We start from the raw sequence: 17,327 nt of genomic DNA on the forward strand, positions 1-17,327 counted from the left end.
AATTGACCAAGCCAGCTGAGTGTAAGGTTGCACTCTCATAATCCCACGACCTGAGAGAGTGAAGCAAGAGGATTCTAAATTTAGGTGACTCTGGAACTATATACCAAGACCCTGTCTCAAACAAGAAAGATATTAATAAAGGAAGGAAGTGAATGAGGGAGGAAAAAAAAACCAGAAATAGAAAGAAAAAGAGAGTTGACCAAATCAACATGAAATCACCTTTTTTTGGTAAAAACTGCCATCTATGTGTATACAAAGCTGATTCCATTTTTGGAAGATTTTTAACTTCACAACTAAATTTCTTTAATAAATATGGACTAATAAAGTTATTCATTTCTTCTTACATGAGTTTTGGTAGGTATATTTCAAGGACTTGGTCCCTTTCCCAAAGTGAATCATCTTAATCAGTGCACAGTCTCTGACAAGTATGTACATATTTTCTGCAGATACTATGTAATGGATGTCCTCTAACTAGATATTTACCCATGGTATTATGAAAATCATATAGAGATTTTACAAAGTAGAAAAATCATTTTAAGTAAAATTGTGTAATCAAATGACATGATTATATCTCTGATACCTCTTTCTTAAAAATGAAAAGATGAAAGGAAATCATAGGGTTCTTTCTTAAATAATTGTCTCTTATTTCTAAGGCTGAAACCAAAGTAAGACATGCTTTCTGATTTTTCAGTTGTTTCTGAAAATATGACAATTCAAGAAACAAGCACAACTGTTTCACAGCAAATAGACTTGACAACTGCTTCCAAAATCACTGGACTAAACCCACAAAAGACTACACATTTCACCACAGTGATGTCTAAAAGCATGCCAGTATTTGCAACCAATTATACAACTATATCATATCTCCATACAACAATACAACCACTGGTAACAATGACTACATCAAGTAATTTAAAGCCTGTTATAGCTAAAACAGCTACATTTACAACTGATGTTTCTACTTCAACAGCAATCTCTTTGCCTAGCCAGAGTGCATCCATACTTACTACCACTGATTCTATGGAAATAACTGAACACCCATATTCAGGAAAAACAAGCACAACAAAAATGGTGGAGATCATGACTAATGAGACCTTTCATCCAACTATAGCTACAGATTTCTTTTCCACATATGGAATTACTAAGAATTCAATTGTATCTAAAAGTTTAGCAACTAAATCCCAGTCAACTGTGATGAAGACAACATCTTTATTCTCAAAGAATGAATCCATATCCACATCACCTTGGCTGAAAAACAAATCCACAGACATCATAGCACTATCTACCTGTAAATCTAGACAAGAATTTCTTGTATCTTCAATTCCCAGAACTCGTTCTGAATCCACAGAAAAAGAGACTTCAGCTAAAATTGTGAGCATTGGGACTGCATCAGCCTTCCCACTTGAGTCTCTACTCACCTCTACAGCTGCTCCAGTGGATTCTGCATTTTCCGAAAATCAGATGACATCTCCTTTGGCAACAACTGATATGGAATTAGCATTTACAGTTCATTCACTGATGCCTATGGAAACTATACCTGCCTTAAAAACAGTAGAAACAGAACTAACATCTACAGATTTCCAGGATGTCTCTTCACCCAACATGGAGAAGTCTATATCTGCCTTCATGCCAAAGGAGACCTCATCTATGGATACTTATCCCATGACATCATCTCAAGTCACTGAAACACAAAGTGGACAGATAGTTGTTGATATCATGAGTACACATGCTCCTGGAATAACACTTGCCCCTACACTGGCTCAAACTTCTGTTTACCCCACAGAAGAAGGGCCAGTACATACTGAAAATACACAAACATCTGACCAACCCATACTTGCTTTGACTTCCACTTCATTTTCTACATCGGCTGCAACTGAATCAAGTTCCACATCTGTAACTTATGAAGCTGTCCATCAAATCTCCACCAATAAGACTACATGGACTTCTAGGCCAAGCCAGACACTGCTGACCCCTGTGAATACAGCCACCATGACCTCATTTATGCCTAATGAAAATTTCACATTATTATCCCATGGCAATGTAACTAATCCAGATAATTCAATCATGACTACTGGAGTCACCCCACTAGAAGCATCCATAGGGAGCAAGACTACTGCCAGTTCTGATACTACTACATCCAGATATACAACAGCTCTACTAAAATTGACATCACAGTGGTTTGGTAATTTCTCCAGTGTTTCTGGAAACACAGCCATAGCCAATCTGTCTGAGTCTGAACTCATCACCTTACTGCTAAAAACCATCCCTATGTCCACAGCAGCTGCAAATGAACATCTCTCAATACCAAGGGAGACAGTTGTTCCATCATTAGATATGTCTACTCTTCCTGACAGTAAACAAAGTTTTTCTACTAAGCAGAGCACTTTTGAAACCACACAATCAGAAGCAAATGGTATGAGCACATTTGGTGATATAACAGTCCTTATACCAAAGTCAGCCGCAACAGACACATTCTATGTCACTATGACAAGAAAAGAAATAACTTCTTGTGGTTTTAAGGGAAAATCAACTATATCATCAGTAGCTGAGGTTTCTCCATCTTTAGCAATGATGGAAACAACCAATGAATCAGCACAAATTGGGACAGCTTCTGTTCCTGTTTCCTTTTTTCCTGATATAAAAAATTTGACTACAGTGTTACATAATGAAACTTCAACTACTGGGGTGGGATTGAATTGGCTTTCAACAACAGTGCTGAAAACCTCACCTAATCATTCATATAATGGAAATACAGAAACTTTTAATTTGAACCACACCTATACATCACATTATATTTCAGAATCATCTGAGGTGAATTTAGGGCCATTGCTCACTTCTGAGAGTATACAGGTATTCCCTGAACTCATGAGTGCTTCTAACCCAAGGATATCAGGCACCAGTTTCTCTACTACACCTACATACATGTCAGCGATGCCATTGTCTACTGGTATCTTGCCTCCACAGACTTCAGCTTTGCATTCCTCAGCAACCCCTCTACATATTACCCACATGGTCTCACTGCCAGTGAGTGTCTCTACTATCATCTCTCCTGTCACTTCTATGATGTATGATGAGACTAAGGTGACCACGTCTGAGCCTTCTTCAGTGACCACATCTATGCTCTCAGGTATCTCGACTCTGTCAACAGCTACAATGACAGTATCACTGGCACAGCCACTGAATCCAACAGCTTCCAAAACCAGCAATACCATACCTACCAATAAAGACTCACTTCATACCACTTCAGAAGCTGCAGTATTTCCTACTACAACAGCATTCATGGCAGTTCCCTCTCTGACAGAAACTCTGATACCCTATCTGAGATCCTCTACTCCTATGACAACCAAGGTGAAGAGCACTGTTACCAACACTTCATCTGACTTCGTAACTGCATCCATACATACCCTTCTCTGCTCAAAACCTTCCCTTGACATTTCTACCATGTCTACTATTCATATAAACTCAACAACATCTACACCAGTAGCAATTCCAACCATAGGCCAATTGGAGGATACTTTAACCAATGCTGTTAGCTATCCCTCTACTTTCAGTGGTGCTGGATATATTGGTTTGGCTACTGGCCCTACAGAGACCCTTGCTGTTGGTGAGACCATGCACACACATAACTCTACCAACAAGCTTACTACGTCAGTAGATGCTTATATTTATGAATCTTCCACACATTTTGTAAATACACCAGTCCCCAACCAGTTGGTGACTGGCACCTCTGTACCTTCTGATGAAGAGCAGGTGAGCCACTTCCTGGGGAAAACCCCTAAAACAATGGAGGTGACAAAAATTTTCCCATCAAAGAATTCTTTTATTTCCCATTACCAGACCACTACACCCTTGAAAATGACAGACATAGAGTCCACAAATATTCTCAGCCACCAGACACATATTTGCCATCAATATGGATCTCCATCTGATGGGAACTCAGTTGCACCTCCCACTTCTGGGAATACACATTCTGCAGATACCTTGACCTCAAGTAACACAGTAGGTATTCGTATTTCAGAAATATCTACCAGTCCTGAGAAAACAGCTTTCCCTTCACGAGTTCAGACAACAAACAACATTCTGTCACCTGAAAAAGATATCATAAGTACCCTTTCAGGATATACTCACAGGACTAGGGAAACAATAATGAGTTCCTCCTCTGTGACTCACCCAATTTCATATTACCAGGACATTTCATTAGTAGATGTCACAACCTCCATGACAACCAGAATATCTAATCCTTTACTCATCAACACAATTCTTTCACACTTACCTTCACTTAAGACTCATTCTGACCTAACAGCAGTTTCTTTTTCCACTCCTGGAAGCTGTTTTTCCAGAACTGAACTACCCAATGCCAATTTCACAACTGTTGCTCTTTCTATTCCAAATTCACCCACATCACTTCCTGGAGAACCCCCCATAGCCACATTAACTCCAACTTACCAGGTATCTTCATTTCCAGTTAATGTCACTGCCTTCACCTTCAAAAAGGCTTCTGCCACTTCCACAATACTAATGCTTAAGTCCTCTAAAACAACACACTCAAGTGGCTTGAAAAGCCCCTTTATAGCTACTTCTGAGCCTATGTCTGAGAAGTCCTCTATGCCAATTAATGACTATGTTTCCTTACCTATAGCAGTTTCTTCTGGCACTGCTGCAAGAGTTGGGTCATTTTCTACTTCATTGCCTTCAACTAACCCTAGGACTACTAAGACCATACAATCATCAATATTGGATGTCATGCCTGGGACGTATGCTGGACCTCCTTCAACAAATGCTATGGCTTCCCTTCTTTTCCCTGATTCAGAAATTATAGAGGTGTCCTCCAAGATCACAAACACACCTGTTTTCTCTTCAACAGAGTCAGGCTTTCCATCTATGGAAACCATTCCAACCACTATCATGAATGGGTCAGGGACTTCAGTTGTAGGCACCACAGCCTCCTCTTTGCTCAGTTCTAAGATCACTGAAGCTAATTCCTCCACTCCGAAGACCATGGCTTCCACATTGCCATCAACAACACAACAATCAACAAAGGAGGATGCTGCAACTTTGGGAATACTAACTGGGGTTACTAACAACTTCCAAGCTACTGAGAGCAATGCTAGAGGGACAGTTTTCCTAACTACTCATTCCAGAACAACCATCCCTAAAAGTGTGCTTACACCTACAGCTTCAGATAGTCTTCATACTTACCCATCTTTGAGTGGCTTTATGAATACCTCTGGACCTACAGGAAGTGTGAAAAACACCACAACATACATTTTCTGTAATACAGGAAAGATGACTTCCTTGTCAGAAATTACTTCCTTAACAACTGATCCAACAACAAGTAGTACATCTGTGAATACTCCTGTTTTATACCCTCCATGGACCCAATCCAGGGCAACACCACACTCTTTGACATTGCCTCTTCATTCACCTCATAGTAGTAGGACTGAGGTTTTTACTCCAAAGATCTCTCTTCCTATATCTCAATTGGTTCAATTTCCATTGCTGGGAACAAGAAGCACACCTAGTATTCCCCAGTTCCTGCATACAACTTCATGGCATGCACACACAGTTGAAGATTCTCAGTTGCCCATTTCTACCACTATGCATGTACTTACATCAAACAAAGTAGAAGCTAAGACCCTCCTCTTTATTCCTGGGTCCTTATTAACACTCATAACCTCTCAAAGTATTCCACACTCTAGAGATGCTACAGCAATGTTACCGAGTTCCACATCAGAAATTCTTCCTACCTTTGGGCTTTCTGAGAACACTTCATTGTCAGTATCATCAAGCGCTCTTCCTACCACTCTGGAGGACATAAAGTACACATTTGAGAAAACAACCACATCTGTAACCCCCAGAACCACACTCTCATCAACTCCTTCTATAATGTCCAGGGCTACTTCATCTGTGATGGCTTGTATCCTCTCTAGTTTCCCCTCAGGCTCCTCACTGACAACTGTATCTAATGCTCCTCATGTTATAGATTCCTCTGTAGGAGAGGTGTTAGAATCCACATTTCCAGCTTCTGAAACAATACCAACATTACCAAAATACCCACTAACTAACTTGGCAACACTATCTTCTGGCAGTGGAAGCACCATACTCACCAAAATCACTCCTATATCTACACTGAGCAGCATCACTAGTGGCTCCCTGACTTCTCTCCCAATAGCTATAAAACCCACAGGCAGCAGTTTATACATTTCCTCATCCCCTGAGGCACCATCAAGAACCACAGTGGCTGACAAATCCAGAACTATGTCTGAACTTCTGTCTTTTGTCAGAATGAATATATCAACTCCAACAACTGACCACAGCCTATCTATTGATGCATTGTCTCTACCTATCCCTACAAAAGCATCTTCATGGATCAGAGTCCCAGATATATCATCATTACCTACTTTAATTCCTCCTAAAGCCACACTAGTTCCCTTTATCAATATAACCACAATGACTACTACTGCTACTGGAGCCGTATTTCCACTCATGTCCACTGGAGTGACACATCCTTCTACAGAAGCTGTGTCTTTACTAATTGCTTCTTTTAAGACAACTTGGATGGATTCCACATCTTTCATTCTATCTTCAGAAGCATTGACTACACCAATGACCACTGAGTCTACAGGTGCTGTTCCTTTATGCATGTATTCTTAACAGAATGCATGAACAATGGGCCATGTGTTTCCAAGTTCTCTGTAGGCAGAAAAGTACAGAACAAGTGTTTTGAAATCTCCTTCAGACAGTGGGTCAGGAATACTTTGTCCAAGCATAGAATTCTCTAGATACATTTCTGTGTTTATTGAAATATAATACAAATATGTATTTTCAGCCAATATAACATTCTGAAGCCTCTTTCCACTAACTTTGTTTTCAGTGTCCTGACTCTGCCCCTGCCCCTATGAAGACAAACTAAAAACTTCACCTTTCTCCTGTGAGAGGATCACATGTTCTTAGATTGGATTATTGTTATCACATAACAAAAAACAATAGAAGATACTTTCTCTTGCCTTTTGAAATCCTCCTGTGTAGGTTTCAGCCTTCTTTAATCCTTACATCCAGCTAGCTAAGAATGCTTATCCACCCCAGGGGGTATTTGGGTTTGGTATTGCTCAAATTCTGAATGGTCTTGTAACTTTTAACATTATAAAATAAAAAAATAGGAAATGACATGCAAGAATAAGGGTAACAAATGGAGAGATAATCCTAAAGCAGTAAAGGAGGCTTAGAGGAGAAAATAATTATTTTCTATACAAAAGGATCTTGTAAGATGATGTTCACTGGCCTTTGAATGGACTAGAAATAAGTTGTTCAATGAAAGTAGGGAGCATAGGGAATTTATAGCATGTTTATCAACTGTGCAGACATAAGGGAAATGTTCACATAATTAAAACATCTTGTTTTGCTTTTGGACATGGAGCTCAAGGTTACAATTATTGATATTAAACAAAATTTAGGAGTAAGAAGATATTATTTGATATGATTTTAAGGGGTGAGTGTTTCTGATAAAATTTATAGAAGTCAAAAGCCTTGAAGTAAATAAATAAAATTAACTTCTTTATTTTTACTTACAGTTTCCTTCTACAATATTGACATGAGCTTCTCTGTTTTTGATGAAGAGCCAAGGGTCCTTAGTACCAGTGTTATAAATGAATTTGCAAAAATATGGGTAAAATATTCTTTTGAATATTTATGGTGAAAATGTGCCAACTACTGAGTAGATTAAAACTAGACTATTTTTTTTTTCTTGCTGGTGATAATCCATTTTCACATTTCTTCATCTATTTATTTTGTAAGCAAGACTCTGAAGATCTATGCAATCTCTCATACTACCAGTGTGGAAAGCTTTTATGGGTGTTATTATTTTCATTTGTTGAGATCTGTACATTTCCCTCCACTGACATAAATTCTGAGTCATTGCCAGCTTTTCTTAGTTGGGGAAAAATAGAACAGTGATAACAACGTCTATGTCACAGTCTTTAGGTATCTTTTTTCTGTGCTTTCAACTTTTCTTTATCTCTAACAGAGTGAATATTTTATTTGTTCTTACATTTTGTGAATATTAGAACTAATACGTCATGCACGCCTTTAATCACAGCACTAGAAAGGCTGAGGTAGGAAGATTGCTGTGAGTTCCAGGTCAGCCTAGGCTAGAGTGAGACCCTGCCTCCAAAACAACAAAACCCAAAATCCCAATATATACTCTCTGTATAGGAAATTCACACGTTGACATTTAAAAGAGAAAGTATATTTTCTCTATATATTAATGCATTTTTGCAGCACTGTGGAGCAAACTCAGGGACCTTCATGTGTTAGACAAACATTTTACCACTAGACCATACCATCATCCTTTAACTCTGTATCGTTGAGGATATTTATGGTAGTAAATACAGATCTCATATACTTGTAGATACATAACATTTAACTATACTGTTGTAACATAGAGGTTTGTTTACAAAAATCACACATCCATTGGTAGATATTTAGTTTTGGCCTGTTGTGCAACAATTCTGAAAAACATTATTCTTTCAATTAATTTGGAGGTGCTCAAATGTTTGGATAGAATAAATCTCTAGATTTGGAATTGCTGAATCAAAGGCTGTGAACATTTTACATTTTAAAAGATATCATTAAATGGCCTCCAGATAGGTATTGACAAGATGTACCTTCTGCCCAACAGTCAATGATAGTGTTGGTTTTCCTTCTCTTCATCAGTACTTATGTTCAAGTGCATATGACCCAATTATAAGTGCTTGAAGATAGGCAAGTATTTGAGAGTGCTCAGGCCGCCTTACAGAGGTACAGAGGCTGAGTGGCTTGCAAAACAGGCACTTGTTTGCTCACATTTCTTATGCGAAGGATAGAAATTCAATGTAAAGGTTCTGGCAGAGTTGCTTTCTGGTGAGATTTGTCTTCTTGGATTTTAAATGGCTTCTTTCCTCTGTGTACAGGCTTCGCTGGTCTTGTAAGAATAGCTGTTATATTGTATGAAGGCATCACCCTTATGACCTCATTTAACCTTAATCACCTACTTAATGTTCTATATATCTTACCATAATCAGATTGCAGTTTAGGGCTGCAGTATTTGAGCTTGTGGAGCACAAAAGTATATAAAATGTAAACTAGTGCAGATGGAAATGTTGAGCTCACTGAAATAATGAATGCAGCTTAATGATCACGTTGTCCCAGGTGATTTTGCTGGGTTATACAAACACTGATTTTCTTTAGTCTAATGCCCTCCCATTTGATCTATTTTAGTGCTTGATTTTCTTTTCTTTTTCTGTCTTTTACAGTTGAATGCTATATTTCAGTACAGTGAATTTTCCCTTGTTAATCTGGTCATTCAAATTAAGAGCAGGTATGTAATGACATCTTCTATGGGTTGAAGGGCAATTTTAGGGCATCCTGAGTCTATTTCTATCCTGAGGCATTCCCCTGGGACTTAAAGGTAGCCATATTTGTAAATGCATCTTTGCTTCTGCCTACACGATCTCTTTGGGATGAGCAAGATATTTGTCTCACTATAGTGTATAAAGCCAATGAAAGAACAAAGAATAAAACATAGATAATTACTCATTTTATAACATTATATTACTCATTATATAATTTATACAACTTTACAACAACTTACTGATGAGGTGACTAATGTAGTTCCACAAGGGTGAGAACTCACTTCCATGGGAAAGGCATTAAGTCCTCACAGTGGGATCCACTGCCTAATACTGCTACAGAGGGGACCAAGCCTCAAAATGGAACCACCTATTTCCCATATGCTAGAGCTTGGCTTTCTCTTACATGTTCATATACAAATAGTTTTATGAAGGTTCACATATATAGATGGAAGACAACCCATCATAGGCTTTTGTCTTAGCTGGGGCTATCATAACAAAAACACTATAGACTGGGCAGATTAAACTGTAGAACTTCTGTTTTGGAGCCATAAAATCAGTATGCTCAATCTTTAATGAAGGCTATCTTGTATCCTCACAGTGAAGAGAACACAGAGAGGAAGCATTCCATTTTCTACTTATAAGAGCAGTAACCCTGTTCATGAGGGTTCCACCCTCATTACTTACTTAATTATTGATGGCCTTGCCTTCTTTTTTAAAAAACATTTTATGTTTGTTTATTTATTTACTTATCTGACAGAAAAAGAGGGGGGAGAGAGCATGGGCATGACAGGGCCTCCAGCCACTGCAAATGAACTCCAGATACATGTGTTCCCTTGTGCATCATCTGGCTAACGTGGGACCTGGGGAATTGAACCTAGGTCCTTTGGCTTTGCAGGCAAATGCCTTAACTGCTAAGCCATCCCTCCAGCCTAGCCTTGCCTCCTAATAATTATCTTATAGAAGATTAGTCTTCAACATATGAATTTGTGATAAACACACATATTGAGTCCTTAACAATTAATAAAAGAAAATTGGAGATATTTGGTATATACAGTATTATTTTTAAATTATATCTGTTATTTTTCCTCATTAAAAAAGTAACCAGTGACCATTGTAAAATCTTTGCATGAATATATGACATTGATAGAGAAAAATACCTAGAGACTCATCTTTTCCCACCCCTTTAAGAACTCCTGTGAGCATTTAATTTTATACATTCCTCAAATTTTGTTCACTCATTTAGTAAAAGATCATGTTTCTACTCTACCTTGTGTTAAACAACTTTCTTTTCTTGTTTTTATATTTTTAATTTTATTTTTCTTTTTTGGGTTTTTTTGAGGTAGGGTCTCACTCTAGCCCAAGCTAACCTGGGATTCACTCTGGAGTCTCAGGGTGGCCTTGCCTCAAACTCATGACAATCCTCCTACCTCTGCCTCCTGAGTGCTGGGATTAAAGATGTGCTCATCAGTTGAGAGATATCTAGGCTGGTTCCATTTCCCAGCTATTATAAATTGAGCAGCAATAAACATGGTTGAGTATGTACTTCTAAGGAAATGAGATGAGTCCTTAGGATATATGCCTAGGAGTGCTATAGCTGGGTCATATGGTAGATCAATATTTAGCTGTTTTAGGAACCTCCACACTGATTTCCACAATGGTTGGACAAGATTGCATTCCCACCAGCAGTGTAGAAGGGTTCCTCTTTTTCTATATCCCTGCCAACATGTATGACCATTTGTTTTCATGATGGTAGCCAATCTGACAGGAGTGAGATGGAATCTCAATGTAGTTTTAATCTGAATTTCCCTGATGACTAGTGACGTAGAACATTTTTTTAGATGCTTATATACCATTAGTATTTCTTCCTTTGAGAATGCTCTATTTAGCTCCATAGCCCATTTTTTGATTGGCCTGTTTGAGTCCTTATTATTTACCTTTTTGAGTTCTTTGTATATCCTAGATATTAATCCTCTATAAGATATATAGCTGGTGAAGATTTTTTCCCATTCTGTAGGTTGCCTCTTTGCTTTTTTCACTGTATCCTTGGCAGTGCAAAATCTTTGTAATTTCATGAGGTTCCAGTGATTAATCTGTGGTTTTATTGCCTGAGCAATTGGGGTTGTATTCAGAAAGTCTTTGCCAAGACCAATATGTTGAAAGGTTTCCCCTACTTTTTCCTCTAGCAGTTTCAGAGTTTCAGGTCTAATGTTAAGGTCTTTAATCCATTTGGACTTAATTCTTGTGCATGGAGAAAGAGAAGAATCTATTTTCATCCTTCTACAGATACATATCCAGTTTTCCTAACACCATTTGCTGAAGAGGCTGTCTTTTCTCCAATGAGTATTTTTGGCATTTTTATCGAATATCAGGTGGCTATAGCTACCTAGACTTACATCTGGGTCCTCTATTCTGTTCCACTGATCTACATGTCTGTTTTTGTGCCAGTACCACGCTGTTTTTGTTACTATGGCTCTGTAGTATAGGTTAAAATCAGGTATGGTGATACCACCAGCCTCTTTTTTGTTGCTCAGTATTATTTTAGATATTCGAGGTTTTTTGTGATTCCAAATGAATTTTTGGATTGTTTTTTCTATTTCCATGAAGAAAGCCTTTGGAATTTTGATAGGGATTGCATTAAATGTGTAGATTGCTTTAGGTAAGATTGCCATTTTCACGATATTGATTCTTCCAATCCAAGAACAAGGGATGTTTCTCCACTTTCTAGTGTCTTCTGCAATTTCTCGCTTGAGTGTTTTAAAGTTCTCGTTGTATAGATTCTTTACTTCCTTGGTTAGGTTTATTCCAAGGTATTTTATTTTTTTTGATGCAATTGTGAATGGGAGTGATTCTCTGATTTCATCCTCTGTGTGTTTGTTGTTAGCATATATGAAGGCTACTGATTTCTGTGTATTTATTTTGTATCCTGCTACATGGCTGTAGGTTTTGATCAGCTCTAACAGTTTGCTAGTAGAGTATTTAGGGTTCTTTATGTATAGAATCATGTCATCTGCAAATAATGATAACTTGATTTCTTCCTTTCCAATTTGTATCCCTTTTATGTTGCGTCTCTTGCCTTATTGCTATGGCTAAGACTTCCAGTACTATATTAAATAAAAGTGGGGAGAGTGGACACCCTTGCTTTATTACTGATTTTAGTGGAAAAGCTTCCAGTTTTTCCCCATTTAGTAATATGTTGGCTGTAGAAGATGTGGCACATTTATACAATGGAGTTCTACACAGTGGTAAAGAAAAATGAAGTTATGAAATTTGCAGAAAAATGGATGGATCTGGAAAGGATTATACTAAGTGAGGTAACCCAGGCCCAGAAAGCCAAGTGCCACATGTTCTTCCTCATATGTGGATCCTAGCTACAGATGATTGGGCTTTTGCGTGAGAAGGAAAATACTTAGTAGCAGAGTCCATTAAGTTAAAAAGGAGATATAAAGGGAAGAGAAAGGAAGGGAGGAGGGTACTTAATAGGTTGGTATTGTATATATGTAAGTACAATGATTGAGATGGGGAGGTAATATGATGGAGAATGGAATTTCAAAGGAGAAAGTGGGAGGGAGAGTATTACAATGGGATATATATATATTTTTTTAAATTTTTTTTGTTCATTTTTTATTTATTTATTTGAGAGCGACAGACACAGAGAGAAAGACAGATAGAGGGAGAGAGAGAGAATGGGCGCGCCAGGGCTTCCAGCCTCTGCAAACGAACTCCAGACGCGTGCGCCCCCTTGTGCATCTGGCTAACGTGGGACCTGGGGAACCGAGCCTCGAACCAGGGTCCATAGGCTTCATAGGCTAGCGCTTAACCACTAAGTCATCTCTCCAGCCCGGGAAATATTTTATAATCATGGAAAATGTTAATAAAAATTGTGAAACCAAACCAAAACAAAACAAACAAACAAAAAAGAACTTGGTAATGAAGCATGACTTACAAGGGCACACTCTGCCACATGAGGTACGAGTGTTCTGATTTGAAGATTCCTCCTGCAAAGTCTGGAAGGGATGCAGTAGTTTACCTGTCTGTAGAAGACCTGATCCAAAGTCCTCCACAAAGCTCATTTGAAAACAAAATGGGTCAAGCACTGGAGATGTGGCTTAGCAGTTAAGGTGCTTGCCTGCAAAGCCAAAGGACCCATGTTCAATTTCCCAGGATCCATGTAAGCCAGATGCACAAGGTGGCACATGTGTTTGGAGTTGGTTTGCAGTGGCTAGAGGCCCTGGGCATGCCCATTTTTTCTCTCTCTCTCTTTCTCAAATAAATAAATAAACTATTTTTTAAATGGGTCTTGGAAGAAGCCTCAGCAATTAAAGGTACTTGCTTGCAAAACCTGAGCCTGAGTTCAATTCCCAGGTCAACCATGTAAGCTGGATGAAAAATAAAAGTGGCACAAGTGTCTTGTGTTTGTAGTAGCATGAGGCCCTGACATCCCTCTTCTCCCTGCCCCAACACATGAGTAAATAAATAAATATGTAGTTAAGAAATAAAAGTTTCTTGGGCTGGGAAAATGGCCTAGTGGTTAAAAGCACTTTCTTGCAAAGACTACTGGCCCAGGTTTGATTCTCCAGAACTCATGTAAAGCCGGGTGCACAAAGTGGCACATGCACCTGGAATTTATCTGTAGTGGGGAGAGGTCCTGGCATGTGCATTCTTTCTCTCTCTTTCTGCTTGAAAATAAATAAATAAATAAATAAAATAAAATAAAATAATAAAAAAATATGTGCTCCACCACACCCAACACTTTTCTTGTTTTTTTTTTTAAATTTTACTTATTTTTATTAGAGAGAGAGAGAGAGAGAGAGAGAGGGAGGGAGAGAGAGAGAGAGAGAATAAGCACACTAAGGCCTTCAGCCGCTGCAAATAAACCCACAGACATGCACCACCTTGTGCATCTGGCTTATGCGAGTCCTGGGGAATGGAACTTAGGTCATTTGGCTTTGCAGGCAGGTGCTTTAACCACTAATCCATCTTTCCAGGCCACAGCTTTCTTTTCTTGCTTCATAATGTGTCATGCATATTGTTTCAGGCCAACATATAAGATCTAGCTTATTCATTTTTAAAACTTGCATATGATTCATTTGTATGGGCATGACATGAGATACTTATTCAATGAGTTGGTGATGGCCATTTGACTAATTCTCACCCTTGTATATGCATTTTGATTCACTTTTGTTGGTATCATTATGGACAGATTATTGGAAGCATTGTTGAGTCAAAGGCTTACCACTATCTTAGTATGCAAATAACAACAAGTTTGCTTCAAGGGTCTGCTTGGAACCCTGGAACTATTTGAATTCTGTGCTGGAAGATTCTTGCTATCTCAGACTTGTCTTTATCCTGATCTTATGGTTCATGTATTTTGTGCTACACTTCATTTTCTATAATTTTGTCATGCTTTTGACACAGAGATACTTCTAAGGAAGAAATGGCCATGTACCTATATATTGTAAGTAATTTTTCAAAATGAAGCTACTTGTGACCCATCCTACACAAGATTAGGTAGAAATAAGATAGCTCTTCTACCCAAGAGTATATTATTAGACAAGGTTCAGTGGTGACAGTTGAGGGTCAAATTATATTATTTTCTTTAAGACTAGCATAAGAACCTATCAAGAAAACCATCCCCTTTTCTGAACAGAAAATACAGTAGCTTTTGGGGGACATTTTGTGAGCTGTGGGAATGTGGAATGACTTGGGGATTATAAGTGGTAGTGAAATTTCTTGATTGTAGACATCTCACCAGAAAGCCTTGCTCTTCCAAAAGACAGACAATTGTTTGCAAGCCTGGTTTTCACATAATAAATATAATCCACCCCATACTTGTATATATTTAAAGTCAGAGTATAACGAAACTATTTCCCATCATGTTTATTCCAAATCCCTGTACTTATTCCAGTGCCTCAGAGCTTTACAATGGACTCTGCAATGATTAAAAAGTACACAGCTTCCAACGTATTTAAATATGAGATAAATATTTTGACTGCATAAAATGCAGTCAAGCCAATAGTGCATTCTGAATCATCTGCCACCATTAAAATACTTTCTGTAAATAGCTGTCAGAATTTTTAAATGTTAACACATTATAGATCGCATGATCTGATTGAAATTTCACTCAATGGTGTAAAAGCTTTTAGGTAATAAGCTTGTACAGCTGCCTGTGCAGGAATTTCTGCTCCTCCATATCCTTACTATGAGATCAGAGGTAACTGATTCAACCAACATCTCTGTGCCTCAGTTTCCTCATCTATAAAATAAGGACTTGGAAGGATAGGATGAGATCATTTCTATTCAGTGCTAACTCAAGGTTTAAGAATATTAAATGTTTTATATTTAGCATTACCCACCTCAATGTTAAGATCCAGATCTAGAAGGCTTCCCTATGAGGCCAAGTAGTAACTTAAATTCCCTGAAACTCAACTTCCTTATATATAGAAAATGAGGTGACAAGCCTTAAAAGCTTTGAGTGATAACTAAATGCATTGATATGTTGGAGGGAGGTTTGTAGATGGTAACAGGTATATAAATATGAAGAATTAAGATTGTTGTTTATGATAGCCCTGTATTGAAATTTAGCATCTTCTCAAAGATTTCAGTGACTATGTACTTTTTCCTTTGCATCAGTTGGAACAGAGAGAAGGGGCAGGAATGACTACAATTTCCCATGTACCATACAGGTAGGAGATGAGTTTACTCATAGCTAGTACATTTAGTGCTGATTTTCCTTCCATTTAATTCCGTATGTGCAGCCTTTTGGTCAGAGTTGTCAGAAGGAGATCAAAGTACCTTGTGGTTATTTCACAGATGCTGTAATTGGGCTCTTGCGTTCATGAAATCAGTTGTTTCAGTTGGTCACGGCATAGCCTTAGCAGTCTGCCTGCCACTTCTTTGTAGTGAAGAGAAAATGGGGCCCAAAGTGGCTATAATGTGGGAGCAAGGGAATAAAGTGTTTTCTGTGGTCAATAAGTCAATGAAATACCGAGAAAACAGCAACAAGCTCATGGAAAGTATCCCCAGTACTGCTACCCTCGTGGCCAGAATCTCCTGTGTAAGCTGGTTCATGATCATTGATATGTCCAAGGTGCTAGATTAAGGGCTTGCTATAAGCAACAGGAGAAGGTTAAAAAGAAATCTTTGGGACTGGAGAGATGGCTTAGTGGTTAAGCGCTTGCCTGTGAAGCCTAATGACCCCTTAGCCAGATGCACAAGGGGGCGTACGTGTCTGGAGTTCGTTTGCAGTGGCTAGAGGTCCTGGCACAACCATTCTCTCTCTCTCTGCCTCTTTCTCTCTCTCTCTCTGTTGCTCTCGCTCTCAAATAAATAAATAAAAATTAAAAATATTTTAACAAAGAAATGCTCTTCAGAGTGGAACTCTGAGAAGAGATAGGCTCCAAATGTAAGAGGTAGAATGAGCAGGAACTTCATCATATAGAGTTCAGGGGACCTGTGGATGTGTTTTATATTGGACACATACAGAAGTTTGGGGTAAGGATGGGAGCATCCAACTTTCAATAGATTCTATTAAGCTTACAAATGTGTTCTTTAATAGCAGGGTACACAAATAGGAATGGAAGAAAATATAGGCAAGTTTTTTGAAACCAAAAATGTCTCCCTAACAGAATAGTAGAGGAATTTTTTGAATGTTTAAAAATCTTAATATAGAAATTGAAACCAAAGAAAAACCCTAAACTTTAACAATACATCTGTAAGTAGCTAGAAATACTAGGTGGGTTATTGTAACTGAATCAAATGCCATCTCCCTAAATCTCAGTTCCCTTATCTGTAGAATGGGAACAATAACAGCACTATCTCATATGGCTGTTGTAAGACATGTGTCAAAACAGGTGGATAAGAGCTCCACAAATGTTAGCTAGTGTTATCATCATTATTAGTGTATTACAGAAATTTATCCTGTGCAGAACACTTCTCTAC

At 38.2% G+C, this 17,327-nt stretch overlaps 1 protein-coding gene across 1 annotated transcript in view; it reads left to right on the forward strand.

The window, feature by feature from the left end:
* Positions 1 to 17,327, forward strand: part of Adgrg4 (adhesion G protein-coupled receptor G4) — a 121,082-nt gene that overhangs the window by 22,368 nt on the left and 81,387 nt on the right. Inside the window, exons 2-6 of the mRNA XM_045139957.1 lie at positions 692 to 6,625; positions 7,572 to 7,666; positions 9,291 to 9,355; positions 14,805 to 14,844; positions 16,020 to 16,072. Of these exons, the coding sequence (XP_044995892.1) occupies positions 692 to 6,625; positions 7,572 to 7,666; positions 9,291 to 9,355; positions 14,805 to 14,844; positions 16,020 to 16,072 (6,187 nt within the window). The remainder of the gene's footprint in view (positions 1 to 691; positions 6,626 to 7,571; positions 7,667 to 9,290; positions 9,356 to 14,804; positions 14,845 to 16,019; positions 16,073 to 17,327) is intronic.

The sequence above is a fragment of the Jaculus jaculus genome, chromosome X, assembly GCF_020740685.1.
Source record: "Jaculus jaculus isolate mJacJac1 chromosome X, mJacJac1.mat.Y.cur, whole genome shotgun sequence".
Classification (NCBI taxonomy): Eukaryota; Metazoa; Chordata; class Mammalia; order Rodentia; family Dipodidae; genus Jaculus; species Jaculus jaculus.